Raw genomic sequence first — 15,230 nt, 5'->3', positions numbered from 1 at the left:
CTCCACAATCACCCAGCCTCAACACAATTGAGATGGTTTGGGATGAGATGGACCGCAGAGTGAAGGAAAAGCAGCCAACAAATGAAGCTAGTTGAGTGAATGCCAAGAGTGTGCAAAGCTGCCATCAAGGAAAAGGGTGGCTACTTTGAAGAATCTCAAATATATTTTGATTTGTTTAACACTTTTTTTGGTTACTACATGACTCCATATGTGTTATTTCATTGTTTTGACGTCTTCACTATTATTCTACAATGTAGAAAATAGTCAAAATAAAGAAAAACCCTTGAATGAGTAGATGTGTCCAAACTTTTGACTGGTACTGTATTTTATACATGCGTCCAATAGTAAAACTCATTATCATTAACATGTACTGTAAACATTGAGTGAGAGTTGGAAGAATAGAGAGACAGAGTAGAGAGAGATAGAAATATATTTCCAGTTATTTACAACAGTCAAGTGATACCACATCCAGACGATAGAACCTTTTCACCACTCTGCTCCTGAAAAATGCCAGTCCCCAGGAACTTCCTTCCTATCCTCCTGTCATCCTTCCTTCTTCCTTTCGTTCTTTCCTTAAATCCTTCATTCCTTGCCAGGTGAGTTGGGAAGACCAGACTCTGTCCATCTTCCCGGGTGTGTCCCAGAGAGTGTCTCCAATTGGCCGATATACACGAAGTCCAAACAGAGGAACGCTTGACAATGAAAGTAAACATGCCCCTGTTGACTCCATCCGCCCGTTCCAAAGTAGAACCCTTTAGGACCGCTCAGTAAAAACTAATAGAACCCTGCCAGTCAGTCAGCCTCCATTAGTGCAATGAGAGAGTGCGAGAAAGCCAAGAAGGCCTCTCCTATCACTGAGCGAGTGATGCAGAGAGGAGAGAGACGAATACATATTTGAAGAGGTTTTTGTTTGGGACCAGGGGGCATCTCCGCACCCTTCAGATCTGCGTCTGCAGGGGGTGTCCTGGGGGGGTGTATGGAGGGGGTGCGGGCGAGGGCTTGATGCCTCTGATCCTCATGTAGGAGAGGAACTGGTCAGGGATCTCAGCCAGGACATCCTTGGCTAGACGGGCCATACTCAGGATGTGGTTCCCTGTCCGATCGGTGTAGTCTCTGAATGGGACAAACTGTAAGACAAGAGAAAGACAAAACAGGGCTGGAATTAGTTATAGTCTAGTCAATATACAGGTGTTTAGCTACTAAACGTTGTTTAGCTACTAAACATTGAAGAAATGGGGTTGGAGAAATATACTAATATTATATACTATAATATATACTAAATATTAACAAAAATAAAAGTATAAGCAATATATAGTAGGTGTTAGGCCATTATGTGTAAATAACACTTCCAAAGATGTTTGAAAACTTAAGTTGAGAGTTTTTGGACCCACAGTACAAAAAGTAAAGCATGAATTTATTCATAACAGTTCAGAGCGAGGTGAGTTCAGAGCGAGGCAAGTTCAGAGCGAGGTGAAATTGTCCTAGCCAATCAGCTATCAAAGTCTTTCGTTTCCCTCGTCTCTTGTTGCGATGTACAGTGCATTGCTAGCGAGCGCTCAGTCTCTTTCATATCTGATCTAATGAGGATGGAGGCAGGGCCAGTTTTATCACAGAACTGCCTTTCATAGGGGTCCTGCCTGTCTCTGCGTGTGTGTAGAGGCAGCTAACTGTCCAGATTGAAAGATAGTGATGGAGTGAGTGAGCTAGGAAGAGCAGAACGGATATATATATGAACAGGGGCTTTGGCTGAGAGTTTCCTTTTGCGAGGGTGGAGACTTCGATTTTGCCGGAAATCTCAATTTATTTTTATATAAACTCAACAAAAAAGTTGAGGACCCTGTCTTTCAAAGTTAATTTGTAAACATTCAAATAACTTCACAGATCTTCATTGTAAAGGGTTTAAACACCGTTTCCCATGCTTGTTCAGTGAACCATAAACAATTAATGAACATGCCGTTAAACATGTCGTTAAGACACTAACAGCTTACAGACGGTAGGCAATTAAGGTCACAGTTATGAAAACTTAGGACACTAGAGGCCTTTCTACTGACTCTGAAAAACACCAAAAGAAAAATGCCCAGAGTCCCTGCTCATCTGCGTGAATGTGCCTTAGGCATGCTGCAAGGAGGCATGAGGACTACAGATGTGGCCAGGGCAATACATTACAATGTCCATACTGTGAGACGCCTAAGTCAGCACTACAAGGAGACAGGACGGACAGTTGATAATCCTCGCAGTGGTAGACCACGTGTAACACCTGCATAGAATTGGTACATCCGAACATCACACCTAAGGGACAGGTACAGGATGGCAACAACAACTGCCCGAGTTACAGCAGGAATGCGCAATCCCTCCATCAGTGCTCAGATTGCCCACAATAGGCTGAGAGAGGCTGGACTGAGGGCTTGTAGGCCTGTTTTAAGGCAGGTCCTCACCAGACATCACCGGCAACAATGTTGGCTATGGGCACAAACCCACCGTTGCTGGACCAGACAGGACTGGCAAAAAGTGCTCTTCACTGACGAGTCACAGTTTTTTCTCTCCAGGGGTGATGGTTGGATTCTCGTTTATCATTGAAGGAAGAGCGTTACAACGAGGCCTGTACTCTGGAGTGGGATCCGTCATGGTCTGGGACGGTGTGTCACAGCATCATCGGACTGAGCTTGTCATCATTGCAGGCAATCTCAACGCTGTGCGTTACAGGGAACACATCCTCCTCACTCATGTGGTACCCTTCCTGCAGGCTCATCCTGACATGACCCTCCAGCATGACAATGCCACCAGCCATACTGCTTGTTCTGTGATTTTCTGCAAGACAGGATTGTCAGTGTTCTGCCATGGCCAGCGAAGAGCCCGGATCTCAATTCCATTGAGCACTTCTTGGACCTGTTGGATCGGAGGGTGAGGGCTAGGGCATTGCCCCCAGAAACGTCCGGGAACTTGCAGGTGCCTTGGTGGAAGAGTGGGGTAACATCTCATGGCAAGAACTGTCAAATCTGGTGAAGTCCATGAGGAGGAGATTCACTGCAGTATGCAGCTGGTGGCCACACCAGATACTGACTGTTACCTTTGATTTTGACCCACCTTTTGTTCAAGGACACATTATTCCATTTCTGTTAGTCACATGTCTGTGGAACTTGTTCAGTTTATGTCTCAGTTGTTGAGTCTTATGTTCATTCAAATAAATACACATGTTTTTACCCCATTTTTCTCCCCAATTTTCGTGGTATCCAATTTGTAGTTTCAGTCTTGTCCCATCGCTGCAACTCCCATATGGACTCGGGAGAGGCGAAGGTCGGGAGCCGGCGTCCTCCGAAACGCGACCCTGCCAAGCCGCACTGCTTCATAACACACTGCACGCTTAACCTGGAAGCCAGCCGCACCAATGTGTTGGAGGAAACCAACTATATCTGGCGATCCGCGCCAGCGTGCATTGTGCCCGGCCCAAAACAGAAGACGCTAGTGCGCGACAGGACAAAAACATCCCTGCCGGCCAAACCCTCCCCTAACCCGGACGACGCTGGGCCAATTGAGTACCGCCCCATGGGACTCCCGGCTGTGGCTGACTGTGACAGAGCCTGGAATTGAACTAGGACCTCTAGTGGCACAGCCAGCACTACAATGTTAGACCACTGTGCCCTCGGGAGGCCCTGAACTCTCAATTTCTAACACATATAAACTCAGAAGTTAATCAAGCAGCTAACCAAATTATGCAAGATTTTACTTCTGGGTTAACAGAGATTAGGCCTGGGGCCTCTGTGGGTTCTCTGTCCATCTGGCCTGAGGAGGGGGGGCAGAGCAGGTGGGAATGATCTGAACTCAGACCAGATGTCTGTCTGTCTAATGGAACCAGGGCCAGGAGCCATAACACAGATGTTAACATGCTGTTAAACTCTAATGTACGAGCACTACTATCTGTGTAAATGTCCATTTTGGTTTTATGGATGATTCAGTTGAATCCCACCTGTGATTTCCCTCCCAATATGTTGTTTTCTAGTACTTCTAGTTCCTAGATTATACTACTAGTTCATTTATCATCATTATGTGCATATAAGTAGTATGTTGTAGCATCTGTCCATGGGCCTGACTGTTCTATGCTATGCAATCAATCAAAAGCATTTTATAAAGCCCTTTGAACAATAGTAGCAGTCGCAAAGTGAAGCTAGATGGTTGCAGACAGTTTGTTTTTGTTTGTGAGGCATATTCTAATGCTCCCAAAACCCTACCTATTTGACTCCATGTATCCTGCAGCCTAGCAGTGGAACAGACAGAAGGAACATGGTGTACCTGAACAATGTCCCTCTCTGCATATCTTCCCTTCGACGAGATCCTCACTTCATCCCCGTCCAACTCAATCATTGCTGAGAAGAAACATGATACTGTAGTCATCATCTGCTCAGTGGAGTGTCTGTGTGTGTGTGTGCGTGCACATACGTACATTTGTGCATCTGTGTGCGTTTGCGTGTTTCTTACCATCAAATTCTGCTGGTCCCACCCCTACGATGATAATCGACATTGGAAGACACGAAGCCTGGATAGGACACGAGGAAACAAATTTGAGTCTCATATTCTCCTCATTATGTCTGTGACAAAGTTGAGTCTGTCACACAGTATACATATGCATAGGATTCTGTCAGACAGTCTGTGAAATATGTTTTATGAGTGACTTTGACTGAGCACCTATACAACAAAGTTGATTCACCCCAAGCTGTGTGTGTGTGTGTGTGTGTGTGTGTGTGTGTGTGTGTGTGTGTGTGTGTGTGTGTGTGTGTGTGTGTGTGTGTGTGTGTGTGTGTGTGTGTGTGTGTGTGTGTGTGTGTGTGTGTGTGTGTGTGTGTGTGTGTGTGTGTACAGTTGTGGCCAAAAGTGACACAAATATACATTTTCACAAAGTCTGCTGCCTCAGTATGTATGATGGCAATTTGCAAATACTCCAGAATGTTATGAAGAGTGATCAGATGAATTGCAATTAATTGCAAAGTCCCTCTTTGCCATGCAAATTAACTGAATCCCCAAAAACAATTTCCACTGTATTTCAGCCCTGCCACAAAAGGACTAGCTGACATCATGTCAGTGATGATGAGGACAAGGCTGGAGATCACTCTGTCATGCTGATTGAGTTTGAATAACAGACTGGAAGCTTCAAAAGGAGGGTGGTGCTTAGAATCATTGTTCTTGATCTGTCAACCATGGTTACCTGCAAGGAAACACGTGCCGTTATCATTGCTTTGCACAAAAAGGGCTTCACAGGCAAGGATATTGCTGCCAGTAAGATTGCACCTAAATCAACTATTTATCGGATCATCAAGAACTTCAAGGAGAGCGGTTCAATTGTTGTGAAGAAGGCTTCAGGGCGCCCAAGAAAGTCCAGCAAGCGCCAGAACCGTCTCCTAAAGTTGATTCAGCTGCGGGATCTGGGAACCACCAGTACAGCGCTTTCTCAGGAATGGCAGCAGGCAAGTGTGAGTGCATCTGCACGCACGGTGAGGTGAAGACTTTGAGGATGGCCTGGTGTCAAGAAGGGCAGCAAAGAAGCCACTTCTCTCCTGGAAAAACATCAGGGACAGACCGATATTCCTCAAAAGGTACAGGGATTGGACTGCTGAGGACTGGGGTAAAGTAATTTTCTCTGATGAATCCTCTTTCAGATTGTTTGGGGCATCTGGGAAAAAAGCTTGTCCGGAGAAGACAAAGTGAGCGCTACCATCAGTCCTGTGTCATGCCAACAGTAAAGCATCCTGAGACCATTCATGTGTGGGGTTGCTTCTCAGCCAAGGGAGTGGGTTCACTCACAATTTTGCCTAAGAACACAGCCATGAATAAAGAATGGTACCAACACATCCTCCGAGAGCAACTTCTTCCAACCATCCAGGAACAGTTTGGTAACGAACAATGCCTTTTCTAGCATGATGGAGCACCTTGCCATAAGGCAAAAGTGATAACTAAGTGGCTCGGGGAACAAATCATCGATATTTTGGGTCCATGGCCAGGAAACTCCCCAGACCTTAATCCCATTGAGAACTTGTGGTCAATCCTCAAGAGGCGGACAAACAAAAACCCACAAATTCTGACAAACTCCAAGCATTGATTATGCAAGAATGGGCTGCCCAGAAGTTAATTGACAGCATTCCAGGGTGGATTGCAGAGGTCTTGAAAAAGAAGGGTTAATTAACACTGCAAACATTGATTCTGCATCAACTTCATGTAATTGACAATAAAAGCCTTTGACACTTATGAAATGCTTGTAATTATACTTCAGTATTCCATAGTAACATCTAACAAAAATATCTAAAGACACTGAAGCAGCAAACTTTGTGGAAATGAATATTTGTGTCATTCTCAAACATTTGCCATGACTGCATGTGTAAATATTCATGGAGTGTGTCTCAGATGTAGTATCCCGAGTGGCGCAGCAGCCTAAGGCACTGCATCTCAGTGCAAGAGGCGTCACTAAAGTCCCTTGTTCGAATCCAGACTATATCACATCCGGCCGTGATCGGGAGTCCCATAGGGCTGTGAACAGCGCCGTCTGGGTTTGGCCGGGGTAGGCCGCCATTGTAAATAAGAATTAGTTTTTTACTGTCTTGCCTAGTTAAATACATCTAATTAAAAAACATGTAAAAAATATCTTCCTGAGGGCCTCTCTGAATTTGGGGATGAGATAATAAACAAGTCCCTCACCTCACACTCCCCCAACACTTTAATACGTGTGTGTGTGTGTGTGTGTGTGTGTGTGTGTGGTGTGTGGTGTGTGGTGTGTGGTGTGTGGTGTGTGGTGTGTGGTGTGTGTGTGTGTGTGTGTGCCATAATCCCGCCTCTGTTCTCCCCGTCTTTCTGAGTGATGAGTTAGTTTGATGTATTACCCCAGGGTTGTAGAATGATAGATGAGTTTATCAGAATGTCTTGTTTACTTGTTTCCCTAGGAACTGATCCCAAGCCAACCTTTACCTCTCACATACATACATGCATACGTACTTACATTACTGTTCCCACCACCCCCAATCAAGTCCCCTGTCCAATCTCCCCTGACTATGGTAATCCAGACAGTGATGTGTGTCTTAGCCACTAGCGTCCATACTGGCCATCTAGTGACTAGGGCCGGGGTTCAATCAGATTGTTGATTTGGAAAAATTGTCCGTGAATGTGGTCTCCGCCAAAGTGGGAACATTGCCTAGCAGTTGTTGATCTTACGTTGACGATGGACTCCTTGGTCTGGGCCATGTCTGAGATGACTCCATCTGTGATGATGAGGAGGATGAAGTACTGAGAGCCATCCTTCACTGACGCAGCATACCTACACACAGGAGAGATAAACACAGAGTACATAGGTGAGCCAAACAAGTGTTTACATTACCCATAAAACCCTACATTAAACATGGTCTTTATTTCCTACAGACCCGGCATGAACTGGCTTTCTGGCACCTACTTTTACACAGCGTGGGCCCTAGCCTCTGACTGCTTCCTGTGCTTCTCAAAACACACGTTAAGGCGGGCGGAGAGAGAACCTCTGGTGCTCGCAGCGCCGGACACAGAGACAGAGAAGTCAACTGAACGGTTATTAAACTGCGAGGAGCGTGAGGGCACAGCAGAGAAGGAGTGGAGCGCTCATTATTAAAACGCGGGGGCGAGTGGCACAGGTGAGAAACAGAGGAGGTGAGCGGAAAGGAGGCTGGCATGACAGCGGTGCCAGGGAGTGAGGGGAGGGGTGAGGAGAAGGGAGGAGAGGGGTAAGGTGGTGTCGAGGGTGGCGCTAATGATTGGATTCCCGAGAGCCACACACATTTTGCACTGGGTTGTTACCCCTCAACTCAACATCTCTACCGTGGCTTCCCGAGCAACAACAAACAGGCACAAACACCTGTAAATCTCAAGTCTTCTAACAGCACCTTGACTTCATCAAGGCACACTCATTAAGGTGTGTGTGTATGTGTGTGTGTGTGTGTGTGTGTGGAAGGACTGTGTAGTTGTTCACTCACACAAACAACACATTTACAGGTTAATTAAAGAACCGAATGTGACAAAAGTCACAAAACACGTTCATTTAACAGCTCAGAAGCAACTTTTCTGTGACTCAAGTTCTACAGTGGAATGTTACAACACAGTCACACTTGTTAACTGTAAAATTATCTCTGCGAGCTGTGCATGCACTGAGAAGCACAGTCACACTTTGAAGAGTTGGAGAATCTCAGTTTAGTCTGATCTTGTGGCCAAAACATTGTCACCAACGTATTCTCAGCATAATACTATTGAGTTATGTAATGAAACATCTTCTTTCACTTTTAAAAGTTGATACATCTGAACTGTTTGTCTGCAGACTTCCTCTGTTGTCCTTTTTGCTCTCAGGGAAACGACTCATCAATCTCAACATACAGCCTGCGTTGTGAATGGCTCTTACTGGAACAGAGGACAGATCAATACACAAGTTCAGGCCATCTGAATTAGTATTGATCTACTCTGGACTCCTGGCTCGCTCATGCCTGGGAGGTTTAGGTGTGCACCGGTAGGAATGTGATCTGACATTCAATGAAGGAAGACCTATAGGTATCGGCCTCTGTTTTTAATCAGCCTGCTCTGTGTATTCGGTCAGTTCAGGAAGTAAATCTAAAAACTCTGGAAAGGAAAAGTGTGTAATATCATTTTCAGTTCATACATTGAATTTCAATTTGGTTTTGCAAATTCACTGAAATGAATCGAAAACCTGAAGTGACCCCGACGCTGGTTTAATTCCAGCTTTGTTCCTCATAGCCCCCTTTACCTGGCCACGTGGTTGATGACAGGGGAGAAGTTGGTTGGGCCGTAGAGGCAGACAGACTTCAGGCTCTGGTAATATGCCTCCATCACTCCATCTATACCTGCACAGTATGGGTTTTGGGGGTTGCCATTCTGGAAGAAGACACAGAAAGAGAAGGAGGGTAGTTGAATCTTTCATCAATTCCATCAAGCAGGAGAAGAAAGCAAAGAGGATAATAAAAAAATGAAAAATGATGTTAAAGCAAGAGAATGGAGGAGGATAACTAGACAAAAGGGAGGGAGGAGGAGGATAACTAGACAGCTTTCATCAATACAACTTTAGGCCCAGTGAGAGATAAATGTGGGCAATCCCTGCTGAGCGTGCTGGAGGCATCCTCCTGTCTGAGTGGTATCCTACTGTTTAAAGTACTCTGCAGAGCCGAAGTGGGAAGGAGAGAGAGGGGGAGGGAAGGCTGTCTGTAATCGATGGTTTCTGCCTTGCATAAAAGAGAGTTACTGTTCTCCTTGGTGGTCATAGAACTCAGTGGGTGTATTTTAGCCCGCCAGGCAGGACTTGGCATCCTAAGCCTCCACACTACAGCCACTAAGGGGACGTTCAAACGCTGAGGGTTTGAGGGTTTGAGCCTGCCTGGAGCGCCAGTTACAGTGCCTGGTAAAAGTATTCATCCTCCTTGGCGTTTTTTTCCTATTTTGTTGCATTACAACCTGTAATTTAAATACATTTTTATTTGGATTTCATGTAATGGACATACCCAAAATAGTCAAAATTTGTGAAGAGAAATGAAAAAAATAACTAGTTTCAAAACTTTCAACCAAAAAAAAAAGAAGAGAAAAGTGGTGCGTGCATATATATTCAACCCCTTCGCTATGAATCCTCTAAATAAGATCTGGTGCAACCAATTACCTTCAGAAGTCACATAACTAGTTAAATAAAGTCCATATGTGTGCAATCTAAGTGTCACATGATCTCAGTATATATAAGTCCCCAGAGTCTGCAACACCACTAAAGAAGGGGCACCACCAAGCAAGCGACACCATGAAGATCAAGGAGCTCTCCAAACAGGTCAGGGACAAAGTTGTGGAGAAGTACAGATCAGGGTTGGGTTCTAAAAAAAATATCAAACTTTGAACATCCCACGGAGCATATGGGATGGCACCAAAACAAACCTGCCAAGAGAGTGCCAACCACCAAAACTATCAAACCAGGCAAGGAAGGCATTAATCAAAGAGGCAACAAAGAGACCAAAGATGACCCTGAAGGCGCTGCAAAGCTCCACAGCAGAGATTGGAGCATCTGTCCAAAGGACCACTTTAAGCCATACAGTCCACAGACCAGGGCTTTACAGAAGGTTGGTGAGAAAAAAGCCATTGCTTTAAGAAAAAATAAGCAAACATGTTTGGTGTTCGCCAAAAGGCATGTGGGAGACTCCCCAAACATATGGAAGAAGGTACTCTGGTCAGATGATGTCTGGCACAAACCCAACACCTCTCATCACCCCGAGAACACCATCCACACACGGTAGTGGCAGCCTCATGCTGTGGGGATGTTTTTCCATTAGCAGGGTCTGGGAAACTGTCAGAATTGAAGGATTGATGGATGGCGCTAAATACTGGGAAATTATTGAGGGAAACCTGTTTCAGTCTTCCAGAGATTTGAGATTGGGAGGGAGGTTCACCTTCCAGCAGGACAATAACCCTAAAGCAACACTCGAGTGGTTTAAGGGGAAACATTTAAATGTCTTGGAATGACCTAGTCAAAGCCCAGACCTCAATCCAATTGAGAATATGTGGTATAAGTATGTGGTACTTAAAGATTGCTGTATACCAGCGGAACCCATCCAACTTGAAGGAGCTGGAGCAATTTTGCCTTGAAGAATGGGCTAAAATCCCAGTGGCTAGATATGCCAAGCTTATAGAGACATACCCCAAGAGATTTGCAGCTGTAATTGCTACAAAAGGTGGCTCTAGAAAGTATCGACTTTGGGAGGGTGAATAGTTATGCATGCTCAAGTTCTGTTTTTGTTTATAATTTCTTGTTTTTCACAATAAAACATATTTGGCATCTTCAAAGTGGTAGGCATGTTGTGTAAATCAAATGACCCCCCCCCCCTCCCAAACATAAAAAAAATATAATTCCAGGCCACAAAATAGAAAATATGCCAAGGGGGGGAATATTTTCGCAAGCCACTGTATGTGCCATCATTTTTTTGTTGCCCTTTCATTTGTCTAATTAATTCTGCTTCTATGGGTGCATCTGCAGCTCTGAGTCCAACTGGAACAAACAGTGACTGTGATCAGATGTAAACAAAACAAGCCTGTAACCATGGTGATCACATTAAGTACATGTGGTTCCACAATTTAACCAACTGAGCCAAGACGGAGCAACTCTGGTGATGGAGTATCCACAGGTTTTGCTCCAACCTTTCTGAACCACATCGCTCACCACGGTGAACTCATGTGAGACCTATCCATCAAGGGGCAGCTTGGCACCAAAGCCCAGAGTAGGGAACATCTTATCAGGGTTCAGAGGGTAGAGGTCACTTACCAGGGCGAACTCATGTGAGACCCGTCCGTCAGGGGGCAGCTTGGCTCCGAAGCCCAAAGCAGGGAACATCTTATCACTGTCGTAGTCCTGGATGATCTCCCCTACAGCCTTCATGGCCATGGCGTAGGCATTCATCTGGTAGGGACTCATGTAGTGGAGGGAGGTGGGCTGGGTTGGGTTGCCTGGGAAACAGGTACGGTAATGGGACAGTAATAACAAGGTACAATAATGGAACAGAGCCAGATATAGAAAAGGAATGGTTGTGTCTCAAATTAAACTCCATTCCCCATGTAGAGCACCGCTAGCCCATGCTGTTTATGGGTGAAAGTGGTGCAGTATATGTGGAATAGGGTGTTATGAGTTTTGCCCATACAGAAAGGTAGTTGTGATTTCAACCAAAATGGTGATACTTTTAGACAGCATCTCACTAGAGACCGTGTTACATCTCTTTCCCTGCCTTTCCCCTCTATATAAGACTCTGGGTAGTGGGTACAGTATGAGTGACAAAAACATCATTCCATAATCAATAATAGCAGGAGAATAATTTCACTTCGTGTCTCGTAAAAGCACTTTATAGCACAGTGGCTGCAGTGGTTATGAGTATAGTGACATATGACCTTTAGATCTTTTAAACGGACCTATTGGACACGCATCCATGACATCAGCTCCTGCATATCGGACCTCGTCAAATAAAAACAAGGAAGCAATAACCCTTATGAGTCATCAGTGGATCTAAGTTTGAACTGAACCATCTGTTGTTGTTATCTAAGAGATGCGATCGTCCCAGTCAACCTCACTATAACGTCTAAGAGCTCATGACCCAGGTCATTTCCTTCCAGCCTTGCTATAACAGGTACACATTAAAAATGGATAAGAGAGGCACAATCGTTCCTGTTATCACCACTAAGCTATGATATCTGACAGCATTAGGTTTGAGCCCTGACATAATGGAGAGGGCTATTACAGATCACTTTATTCCCCATCTGCACACATTTAAAATAGCCCTGGTCGAGCATTAGGGGAAGTGTTGTGTGTGTGTGTGTGTGTGTGGCTCACCGTTTGAAGCGGTGAAATCAATCGCCACTGTGAAATTAATCTGGGTCCTGGAAGGCAAAAGCAAGAGGAGGGTAACTATTTGTTTACCGCACACACATACGGCTTAATGAACTTTAGTAAACACAATAATGTTCCGATTATCATAGCTCAAGCAAGCGGATAAGTTGAAACCTCTCCTTGTCCTTGGTCCCAGAGGACACTAAATGCAATATAATAGAGAGTGAGAGAGAGAAAACTGTCTAATCCTTCACTATTTACAGTATTTCCCAAGAAGTCAAGACAAAACAGGTTCAACAGGTCAGTGCGCACAGTGCTGAGGTACCGTGCCCTATGGCTCACACAGCCTCTTGCCCTCTCCACCACCTCCTGTATTTGAATAGATCGGGTACTGTAAGGAACCATTGGACTTGTCATCCTGTGACGCCATGCGGAGTGCACTGCTCAGCCCGCAGACACACGTCAGTGCAGCAGACCTGAAGAAGCCGGTTTACTCATTGTGAGGGAGGGGGAGGAACCAGACCAGGGGCTCTGTGCTCTCCTCTCCCCAGCTCCGAGCCACTCTGCCTGCGTTAGCCGTGGTTCAGGTCAGGATAGGAGCCATGAGGTGGGTATGGATGTATAGGGCCCAGGTCGGGCTCTGCACTACTCTAGTCCACACTGACACACACAGCCTGGGTCTAATGCTGGGAGAGGAAGGGGTGGGTGGGGAGTGATGCCTGAAGTACAGAGCTGTCACTTCATGTTAGGGCAGAGGCTGCATCAAGGATAGAGTCTAGGGGTGGAGGGGGGCAGAGGGAGGATGAGAGGAGGGAGGAATAAGGAAGGAGCAGAGGGATGCTTGCATCATTCCCCCGGAGTTAAATCACACATTGTCTTAAAATCGCTCATTTATGCTTCGGTTTGCACGCTAAGAATGTGTTTGAGTGCATCCCTTTTTCTCCCCAATTTCGTGATATCCAATTGGTAGTTACAGTCTTGTCCCATCCCTGCTACTCCCGTACGGACTCGCGAGAGTCAAAGGTCGAGAGCCATGCTTCCTCCGAAACACGACCCTGCCAAGCCGCAATGCTCCTTGACACACTGCTCGCTCAACCCGGAAGCCATTGAGCGCATTTCTGAAATAATATTTGTGTTGTGGTAAAAAGTTAAATATGGTAGTGTATGTTAACGTGCACGTTATACTGGGCTATCCTGCACCAAACAGATTCTTTTTTTTTTTTTTACTTCACTGAATTGTACTTTAACTCATGTTACATGAATTCAAGTCCCCCCCCGATTGTATAATTCAGTGCCAAGATGTACAGTACAACTCAATATTTAAGGGCATTGGTACGCTGCAGAAGTCAGTGGAGAGGAGGCAAGTTTAATATTGTGAGAAATGAACAGAGGGACAAGTCTGCAAGGAGAAGAGGAGGTGAGACAGTGGTGTGTTGGAGTCATATCTGGTCCAGCTCTCTGTGCCAAGAGGGAGGGAGGGAGACACAGACAGACAGACGTGCATTGGAGTCATATCTGGTCCAGCTCTCTGTGCCAAGAGGGAGGGAGACGCAGACTGACAGACGTGCATTGGAGTCATATCTGGTCCAGCTCTCTGCGCCAAGAGGGAGGGAGGGAGACACAGACAGACAGATGTGCATTGGAGTCATATCTGGTCCAGCTCTCTGTGCCAAGAGGGAGGGAGGGAGACACAGACAGACAGACGTGCATTGGAGTCATATCTGGTCCAGCTCTCTGTGCCAAGAGGGAGGGAGGGAGACACAGACAGACAGACGTGCATTGGAGTCATATCTGGTCCAGCACTCTGTGCCAAGAGGGAGGGAGGGAGACACAGACAGACAGACGTGCATTGGAGTCATATCTAGTCCAGCTCTCTGTGCCAAGAGGGAGATAGACAGACAGTGGCCCGCCAGGCTGAATTATGGATGTCTCCACACACACGCACCCGTGCACATTACACACACAGCGAGAGTTTCCACCTTGTTCAGAGAGTGTGAGGACAGCCAGAAACAGGGGAAGGAGATGGATAAAGAGAGAGAAAGAGAGAAAAAAAGAGCAGAGAAATGTATCCCAGTCTGAAACAAAATATTACTCAGTTATTTCAACATAATTCAAAGACTGTAAATCAGTGGAGATCCAACTCAGAGATGCAATCTAATTATTCACATTAGAACGCAGAGGGCTCTCGCTAAAAGGTCAGCCGAAGCTTCTGCACCCAATCACAGATGACTGTGCACAGTGAGGTAAGAGTGAAACATCACCCCATTGGCTCCAGGTGTTGCCCCTGGCAGCGCACGTTCCAGGAAAACTAGCCAGCCCCTTCGGATCTTCAAGGGGCAATCAGCAGTTGCTACATACATTTTATGTATGATATGTACCCATGGATTCTTAAAGAATATAACTTGTAAATAACTCATGAGCTTAGTTCAACTGTTGTACCCCCATCAGTACCGAAAATATAAGCCTGTTTGTGAACCAATGTTTGTAAACAAAACAAAGTAAAATATTTTAAACACTGTATAGCCTCAAAACATGGTTAAAAGTAGAATTCTGATATCATGGATGGTCCGGCCTTGCATCCATAGATCTGTCTATACATTTGAGACGGTTTACATTTCTTTACATTTTTACATTTACCGAAACAGGGGTCGGGGATAACACTTTATTGTTTCTACTGCTTTTAACCCGGGTCAAACCCAAAAAGCTACTCGTTCAACACCGAGAGAGCGAGAGCGAATTGAACTTTTAATACGGGCGACTTCTATTGGTTTTGCCTTGAAACGTTATCGAAAAGCAACATTCAAATAACGCATAGAAAGTCCGCTCTTCTCAAGTAAGATATTCGGGAACAAACAGTAAAGCAGGAAATCACTAAGGAAGT

At 45.4% G+C, this 15,230-nt stretch overlaps 1 protein-coding gene across 2 annotated transcripts in view; it reads right to left on the bottom strand.

The window, feature by feature from the left end:
- Positions 1–230: 230 nt before the first annotated feature.
- LOC123994721 (copine-8) overlaps positions 231–15,230 on the bottom strand; it is a 131,208-nt gene continuing 116,208 nt past the window's right edge. Inside the window, exons 13-19 of one of the 2 annotated variants that reach the window (XM_046297649.1) lie at positions 12,353–12,399; positions 11,297–11,478; positions 8,756–8,883; positions 7,192–7,294; positions 4,474–4,531; positions 4,288–4,361; positions 231–1,127 (exon numbers count right to left, since the gene is read on the bottom strand). In XM_046297649.1, coding sequence (XP_046153605.1) covers positions 939–1,127; positions 4,288–4,361; positions 4,474–4,531; positions 7,192–7,294; positions 8,756–8,883; positions 11,297–11,478; positions 12,353–12,399 — 781 coding nt within the window. In that variant the 3' untranslated portion in view covers positions 231–938. The remainder of the gene's footprint in view (positions 1,128–4,287; positions 4,362–4,473; positions 4,532–7,191; positions 7,295–8,755; positions 8,884–11,296; positions 11,479–12,352; positions 12,400–15,230) is intronic. The other variant, XM_046297648.1, reaches the window with a different exon arrangement.

Source organism: Oncorhynchus gorbuscha, linkage group LG14, assembly GCF_021184085.1.
Source record: "Oncorhynchus gorbuscha isolate QuinsamMale2020 ecotype Even-year linkage group LG14, OgorEven_v1.0, whole genome shotgun sequence".
NCBI lineage: Eukaryota > Metazoa > Chordata > Actinopteri > Salmoniformes > Salmonidae > Oncorhynchus > Oncorhynchus gorbuscha.
This window is presented reverse-complemented; position numbering and strand designations above follow the sequence as displayed.